This window comes from Suricata suricatta, chromosome 16, assembly GCF_006229205.1.
Source record: "Suricata suricatta isolate VVHF042 chromosome 16, meerkat_22Aug2017_6uvM2_HiC, whole genome shotgun sequence".
NCBI classification, from domain to species: domain Eukaryota; kingdom Metazoa; phylum Chordata; class Mammalia; order Carnivora; family Herpestidae; genus Suricata; species Suricata suricatta.
The window spans coordinates 25,952,696-25,961,161 of NC_043715.1; the positions used below are offsets into that span (position 1 = coordinate 25,952,696).

Sequence of the window (8,466 nt, forward strand, 5' to 3'; positions counted from 1 at the left end):
CTCAACATCTCTCTGCCTCTGGCATTCTTTGGTTCCCATAAAATGTCTGTAACTCTTGCATTTCTTTCTATTTATTATGCTTCAGATACTCTTGAGCTTCCAGGTTCTGTGGGTCTGTTTTTCACCGCTTCCAGAAAATTTGCCGCCATTACTGCCGTCACGTGCTGCTTTTCCTCCATTCCCTTTAGCTCCTACCTGTGGGACTCCAATATAAAGGATCTTCTCATTCTATTCTCTGTATCTCTTAATCTCTCATTCATATTCTCCACCTCCTGTGTTCGTTGTATGCAACTTCTGGTCCACGAATTCTCTACTCAGCTGCTTACCATTCATTACATTTTAGATTTTGGAGTTATGTCTTTCACTCTTGGAGTTTCCATATGTTCTTCCCCCTCTCTCTCCCCAGCCTTCTTTGTTTTATATGCTCACCTTTGTAATTATTTTTGAAACATGTCACACGTGGCCATGCTGTAGTCTGTCCCTAGGAGACTACGCGTGTTGCTTCTTTTCTCTGCTCTCACTTCGTGGTAACTTGCCTTCTTGTGACTCAGTAAGTTCTGTATTTAAGCTCGTCAACCGATCTTACTCTGCGGGGGTCCTCATTGAGTCCTGCCTCCTGCCAAGAGCGGAGGGCTCCCCAACCCGGGACCACCTCACCCCTTCTCCTTACAGTTTTCCTTCACGGCAGACACAAGTCCCCATCTTCCCCATCCGTAGATCCCCAAGATCATTATCACCTTGCGACAAAACCTTTAGAGGCCTCTGGCCTCGGGGCTCCCCAGACAACCAGCTAGTCACCCCTGCTCTCTCTCTCCCACACACTCCAGCACCTCCGGACTCATTCCCCAGCCCCCTCTGCTGAAACCCGAGCCCCCCCCCCCCCCCGCCACCGTATCCCTGCTCCCTCCTTTAGCTTTCCTCATCCCATGAGTTCCCACGAATGATATCCTGTTTATTTGTAAAACGGCATATTGTATGCCACCCTCAGGCCTGTGCTGTGTCTGCATTGTTCCTCACATGTGATACGTGAAGGAGTGAAGGAGGTATAGTACCTGTTCCCTCCCCGCCCCCTGCCTGGGCTCTCAATTTCGTGGCTGAGACAGACCAGCAGACGGAGAAATAACACTGCCCTGGGGGGAGGGCTTGCTGAGCGGAGGAAGGACCCCACCCCGGATGCTGGAGGGCAGGGCCAGCTTCCTGGTCCAGGAAGGAGCTCTGGGGAGGGTGCAAAGCGGAGATCTCAGGTTGGGCTCTCACCTTCCCACAGATGAAAGCTTGAGGGACAGCATTCCAGGCAAAGAGAGCAGCTGAGGACAGAGTGGTGGGGGATGGGCCAGACCCCCAGGCCTCTCGAGCTCCTGTGATGAGTTTTTCCGTGAGGAACAGAGTGTGGAAGGGTGTGATCGGGCTACAGGGTGGAAATTCCCTCTGGTTTCTGAGTGAAGCGAGGATGGGAACAGGGAGGCAGGGAGGCCCCTGAGGAGGCTCTGCAGGGAGGAGGCTGGGCCCAGGTTCTTAGTCGGGGAGGGGTGCGGCACAAGGCAGACCCCTTGAGCGCCATGTCGGTGACCTTGGCAGGTGAGGGGAGCGCTGGGGAGAAGCCTGGCTGGGTCAGCCTGGTTCATTGGGCAGGGGGGCCCCCCAGTCAGCACATCTGGGGTACATTTAAAGGGTAAAAAGTGCATACCCTGGATCCCAAGCCAGTGCTCCTTTATAATACGGTTGCCAGACAGCCAAAGAAAAGGGGGAAATGATAGACAGTGACAGGATACCCAGCTAAATTTGAATTTCAGATAAACAATGAATGATATTTTAGCGTACATCTCCCAAATTGGGCATTCTGTATTTCATCTGGCACCGCTGCTTTCACACCCACCCCTTCACATACACACCATACCCTCCTGATGCAGCAGTATCTTGAACAACACAGACACCTCGAGTTTGCCGCCCCCCCGCCCCCCCGCATCCAGTTGTCATCCTATCCGGCCCATCTTCCCTCTGGCCGGCAAGCCCCTGGAGACCTGAGCCCAGAACCCAGGCTGGGCCAGGCCAGGACCCTGCTGGGAGTGAGGAGAGGGCAGGGAGGTCCAGCAGGTCCCCTCATCCCTGCCCCCACACCTGGGAGGGGCAGTTCTGGGAAGTGCTCCCCAGCCAGAGCCTGGAACCCCATGGTGCTCAGGGCCACACACCTGGCCCGTTTTCTGGAACCACCAGAGCCGTTCTTGTCACTGTGGCCCCATCCTCCCTTGGGATGTAGCTCTGGGCTTGGTAGGGTCTAGAGGCCGGGCCTAAACTCAAAGAGCGGGCCATGTCACAGGCAAGGCCAGGGCCGGAACATGTGGGGCGGGCCACGTCACAGGCAAGGCCCTCATTCACTGGCTACAGAGCTGGGGCCGTTCGAGTCAGGGGCCGGAACCTGCCATGATCCCTCATTAGGACGGGAGCCTCCCCCAAGACCTAAGGAGCCTGGTACCACTCAGGACTAGGCCAACGCAGGGCTGTGGACTTATATCACTCTGATTGAGGTGGGGGAGGGGAACACTCTGAAGTCAGAACAGAGGCCACTCTAGGGAACGTGGGGGAGGAAGGGATGAAGCCGAGGGACAGCAGATTGTGCCTAGCGATGGCTTCCCCTCTCAGTTGACTTTGTTAATAATAGCAAAAACACTAATGACACCAGTGATAACCATTTATTGAGCACTTACTATGCGCTAAGCCTCTTTATATGGATTCTTTTCATCTTCAAAATAAGCACCACTACCGCCCCTATTTTACAGATAAGAAAACCGAGGCACAGAGAGCTTGAGTGGCTTGTCCACAATCACATAGCTAGCAAGTGGCAGAGCCATCTGAGCCCAGGCAGTCTGGCTCTAGAGACCATAGCACCCACCAGCCAGGGAGGGCTATTTGCACCAAGAAATGAACAGAGGGCGGAAAAAACCCCTGGGAGAAAAGGGATTCAGCTCCCATTCCCTCACTGCGCCATCCCAAGTCATCATTACCTGTCTAGTGGCTTGGGGCAGGGCCGAGAGCCTCCCCCACCCACCGCTCTAGTGACAGGTATGCCCAGAGTACTACACCCCAAAGAGCCAGAGCCGGCAGCTGCACTGAGAAAAGAGAGAAATGGCCGTGTAAACAGTGTGAGAATTCTTTCTTCGGTCCCTCAGCAGGAGCAGTCTGGAAGCAGGACCTCTCCATCTCGTGTGTCAGGTCCACAGACAGGTGACATTTCCAGATAGAGCCAATGGCTTCTGAGTGCAGGCCAACAGCGTCCCCTGGTGTGCATCCTGGGAATGCAGTTGGCTTCGTGAGCCCTCTCCCTCTTGGTCTGACTGTGGCCTGAGCCTGGGTTTACAATCCATACCCTCACGCCTACCTGGGAAATTCAGTCCTCACCAGTCATCAAATACCCAGGTCACAGGCCCAGCTGTCTCAGGTGGAGGGAAAGAGGCTCTGCCCTCCTATCCCCAGAAAGCCCTCTAGCCAGCTTCTGGTCTACATGGCCTATAGGGGTCTTGGGAGCACTGGACTAGGAGCCTCTGGGAAGGACTGGACTTCCTGATCTTTAAGAAGAAGAGGCTTGGAGCTGAGGGTATCATAATCTGGGAAGACTGAGGGAAAAGCAGCCTCGGGAATAGGCTGGTGAGGTCTCAGACGCCGGGTGAGACTCAGCTGTGGGCTGGTGACCCTGGGCCAGGATGTGGGCAGGCCCTGCCCGGAGGGAAGGTGGCAGGGATCAAGCAGCAAGTTTCCAGAGCGGATTGGCAGAGACTCCGTCCCCGGCAGGCAGTTGGAAGTAACGGGGCCCAGTAAGACCTTCTTCCTGGTTTTACTCCATCTGCCCAAAGCTCTTGGGCTGGGGCACCTGGGTGGCTCAGTCGGTTAAGTCTCCGACTTCGGCTCAGGTCAGATCTCACGTTCGTGGGTTCGAGCCCCGCATCAGGCTCTGTGCTAACAGATAGCTCAGAGCCTGGAGCCTGCTTCCAGTTCTGTGTCTCCTTCTCTCTCTGCCCCTCCCCCTCTCATGCTCTGTCTCTCTCTGTATCAAAAATAAATAAAACATTTTAAAAAATAAAAATGTAAAAAATGTAAAAAAATAAAATGCCTTTAAAAAACAAACAAACAAACAAACAAACAAAAAAAAAAGCTCTTGGCCTAGGCAGGATCGAAGCCATCTGCCCCATGTCACAGATGTGGAAGACAGGGTCAGGGAGATGACAGGCCCAAGGTCATACAGTAAGACTCAGAGCAAAGCCTTGAAACATGGCCTCCTAACTCCCCAGGCCAGTGCCCTGCCCAGCAAAGTTTGCTGACCCCCAGCAGGGGTTGGCCCTGCCCCAGAGCAGAATGCCGAGGGAGGCAGAGCCACACACTGCCTTGTGGACCTGGGGAAGCCATGGAGGTAGAAAAGCCCCCTCTGGAGGGCACAGCCTGCCACCTTCTCTGGTGGAAGCCAGAGTCTCGGGCTGCAAGCAGAGAAGCTGGGCTCGGGGCCAGGAGGCCCGGACTATACCATAGTTTGGGAGGAGCTGAATGCCTCCATCTCTGCCTCCACTTTTGCCTTGGAGCGGCACCTCTTGAAGAAGAACCACAGGAAGAGGAAGAAACCTGCAAGCAAAAGACTGGTCAGTGGGAGATGCAGGAGCAACGTGGGGCCTCACCCCAAATCCAGGGATCTTCTTGCGGGGGGTGAGCTGAGCTTCCCTGAGGGCCAAGTGTCCTTCTCAGAGCCCCTAACTGTTGGAAGCCAGAAGGGGCAGAGTGTAGAAGCTGAAGGACCAACCACCATGAGGCCAGAAGGTGGCTTTGTGCAAATTAGGAGACGCTCCTTCCCATGGGCAGAGTGAGCCCCCAGACCAGCTTGGCAGTGGAGCTGGATTTCAGCCCCTCCCTCGCCCCCTTGGCCTGAATTCGGTGTAAACATCTGTCTGCCAGCTATATACACCCCCGGGGCCTCCCCCACGCCGCCCACGGGCCCTACCGTACAGCGAGTTGAAGATGGTGAAGAGGAAGAGCTGGGGCAGCAGGAAAACGTCAAAAGAGAAGAAAGCCAAGGCCCAGGTGGTGCCCAGTAGCACGGTGAGGCCCAGCACGGTGACGCTGTCCCGGCAGGCTCGGGGGCCCTGCGCCTTCTCCTGCGCCCGCAGCCTGCGCACGGCCCGCAGCGCCCAAGCCAGCACCACCAGGTTGAAAAGGGACGTGAGGCCACCATAGCCCATGACCAAGATGTTGTGCACCCAGGGGCTCCTCACCCAGCATCTGTAGGGGAGGGGTGGAGTTCAGGGTCGGTGTGGCTCCCAGGGCCAGGGTGGGGAGGAGACCCTGGTCTCTGGGCCTGTGGATGGGCTCCCAGCCCAGACCCACCATTGCTTGTCTGACCACACGTGTGGTGAAGTTCTGGGCCCGGCTTTCCAGCCAGGCCACCATATTGGGCCCCACTTGCCACCTTGGATGATACCCTATCACATCATTGGTCCAGGGGCCCTCTTCCTTCTCCCTCCACCCACCACATTGTCATCACCATCTAATCAGCATCTCTGTGCAATGGACCAGGCCCCTCCCCACCTAGACTGGGCCGACATGCTGGGCTCTGAGCAGCCAACAAGTGCTGCAAGCTGGGGCAGCCTGCGGACAGGGAACAGAGAGGAAGCAGCAGGAAGAGGAAGAGAGCTGAGGAAAGAGCAGAGGCTGGCCGTGACCCCAGCTCCTAGACCTTCCCCGAAGTCTTCATACCTTCTGCTTCCCCAGAACACCTGCATGACGGGTGGTACCTTTCACCCAGTCATACACTGTGTCACCTGTTTTCCGTGGAATGGCCGGTACAGTTCTCATGATGAACCTACGAGGCAGGTGCATCACCATCCCCATCCTGCAGATGAGGAAACTGAGGCTCTGGCTTAGGAACACGCACGCATAAGAGGCAAAGATGGGATTGGAAGCCCCGGGCTCAGTGCCTGTGCCCCTGTCACAATCACCTGCCCGGGCCCCTGCTGCGGCAGCCACCAGCCTTGAATGTGATCTTGAGGATTTACCCAAGTGACAGCATGTGGTCATGGATCTTTCCTCTTCACTGCTGTGTGACAGGCCAGCAGGGGGGGCTCTATCGCAATTTATTAACCAGGGTCTGTACTGTCAGTGAGCATCGGAGTTAAGTTCAAGGTGGTTTTTTGTTATTGATGTTTGCGTTCAGGAGCACATATCTACGTAGGAAGTGTTTTTTAATACAGGAGAGTAAAAGTCTGAAGCCAGGTGAGAGGGAAGGGAGAAGGGAGGACGAAACTTCCAGAGAAGCTGGTCCTTAGAGGGGGAGCACTCTGGCAGCCCAGCAATAATGTCCTTCCTGTCCCCATTTCAGAGGACACAGCACATATTATATTAGAACTACATGGTTAGAGGTGCCCACGTGGCTCGGTCGGTTAGACATTCGACTTCAGCTCAGGTCATGATTTCGTGGTTCATGAGTTCAAGCCCCACATTGGACTCTGTGCTAACAGCTCAGAGCCTGGAGCCTGCTTTGGATTCTGTTTCCCTCTCTCTTTCTGTCCCTCCCCCACTTGTGCTCTGTCTCTCTCTCTCTCAAAAATAAATAAGCATTTTTTTTTAATTAAAAAAAACCTGCATGGTTAAAGAGCCCTAAGTCACACCCCCTCTGAGGAAGCAGCTGTGAGGAATGAACCCCACCCTGCCTCCACCCAGTGCCCAGAGTCCTTACTTCCTGAAGGCTGGGGGCGGGGCTCTGGGGCCAGCCTGCCTGTGGCCAAGTCCCAGCTCTGCCACTGACCATCTGGGTTTCCTTGGGCAAGGCTCTTCAGCCGTCTGTGCCTCAGTTTCCCAAACGGTAAACAGAGGCTGACAATAGGACGCACGCCTTGCAGCAAGGTTTAAACAGGATAGAACGTGAGGCCTGACACAGAGTTGGCCCTCAGCGGTCCTGAGCTTGCGTCAGCCAGGAAAGAAAGCAGGCAGATGGCCAAACACCGGCGCTGGGTCGCCGGGAGGTTATTCAGCTCTTCTCCCTACATTGGCTGAAGGGTTGATGTCTGAGAGCACAGGAAGAGGCAGCAGCATCTGGGACCCCGATCCCCAGGCCCCCCCCACACAGGCACACACACACTGAGCCCTGTCCCTGGGATGCCCCAGCCCTCACACAGTCTCTCTGACTAGGAGGGTCTGCGGGCTGGCAGTGCCATGCCAGGCACAGGTCCCGGGGTGCAGGAACCTAAGCAAGCACAGCAAGGTGGAGGGAAGGGAGAGCAGGGCCAGGCTCAGGCTGAGCTTGCCCAGCGAGGTCTGAGAGCAGGAGGGGGCGCTGGGCCAACTTCCGTGCTGCCAGGAGGCAGAGGGCCTGCTGCCCTGGCTTGGGAGGCCCCCCAAGCAGGCACCAGAGTCCATGCTGGGGCTCCCCTAGAGTTAGCCGGCCTAGAATGAGAGCCTGCCTCTGCAGGAGGCCTCAGTAACAAGGCCCCTGGAAACCACCCCTCTCTGGGCCACGGCCCCCTCCTTGTCCCATACTCGGTGCCCTGCCTACAGAACACCCTGTGCAGAGCCCCTGGGCCTTTCTGCCAGAGCCAGGAAGTCTGCCACAGCTCTGAGGGCACTCACATGGAACTGTTCTGGAAGCCCGTGCCATTTCCCTGGCTGTCGAAGACTGGGATTGTGTGGGGTCCATACACTGAGCTCTGGACAACGAGGAGCAGCAGCACCAGGAGGGCCGGGACCCCTGAGGGATGAGACAGAGTTCTCAGCATCTGCCAGGTGACCCCAGAGAAAGTCTGGTCAGGGGTCCCTGAAGCTGCTAATACAGAATTCCACTGAGCAAGCGAGGAGGGAAGGGGACTGTTCAGAGCCCCCAGCCCCTGCCATATGGTCCAGCTTCAAAACACTGAGCTTGGAGGTCTTAGAGGAGACAGCTCTCCAAGATGATGTTAGTGAGGGCTCTAGAGTGGGATGGTGATGGCAGTAGCAGTGGGGAGATCAAGCTAATGGGACAGAGGGTTGGGGGAACTCATGAGGAAAGAGAAAATAAGGAGAGGCTAGGATGGTGATAGAGGTGCCAAGTGATGGTGATGCCAGAGATACTGGTGAAGATGAGAATGAGGACAGTGGTGATGGTGGAGGTGGTGGTAAAGGTGATGGTGTAGAGTCAGAGGTAGAAGTGGTAGTGGTGGTGTTGATGGTGTTAGAGGTAGACATGGTGGAGATGATGGCAGGAGCAATGGTGGTGGTAGAGGTAGAGGTGATGGTGGAGGTGTTGGAAGTGTTGGTGTTGGATATGTTGAAGGTGGAGATGTCAGAGATGTTGGGGGTGGAGGTGTTGGAGGTGGAGGTGATGGAGATATTGGGGGTGGAAGTGATGGAGATGTTGGGGTGGAGGGGATGGAGATGTTGGAGATGTTGGAGGTGGGAGGGATGGAGATGTTGGAGTTGGAGGGGATGGAGATGTTGGGGTGGAGGGGATGGAGATGT

At 55.8% G+C, this 8,466-nt stretch overlaps 1 protein-coding gene across 10 annotated transcripts in view; it reads right to left on the reverse strand.

Moving 5' to 3' along the window:
- Positions 1-2,671: 2,671 nt before the first annotated feature.
- Positions 2,672-8,466, reverse strand: part of ADGRG5 (adhesion G protein-coupled receptor G5) — a 17,905-nt gene continuing 12,110 nt past the window's right edge. For 6 of the 10 annotated variants that reach the window (XM_029925129.1, XM_029925132.1, XM_029925130.1 and 3 more), the window contains 4 exons: positions 7,603-7,720; positions 4,987-5,259; positions 4,514-4,608; positions 2,672-3,287 (listed from right to left, as the gene is read on the reverse strand). In XM_029925129.1, coding sequence (XP_029780989.1) covers positions 3,007-3,287; positions 4,514-4,608; positions 4,987-5,259; positions 7,603-7,720 — 767 coding nt within the window. In that variant the 3' untranslated portion in view covers positions 2,672-3,006. Of the gene's footprint in view, positions 3,288-4,513; positions 4,609-4,981; positions 5,260-5,733; positions 5,840-7,602; positions 7,721-8,466 lie in introns of those variants that run through there. The other 4 variants (XM_029925136.1, XM_029925134.1, XR_003903736.1 and 1 more) reach the window with 3 other exon arrangements.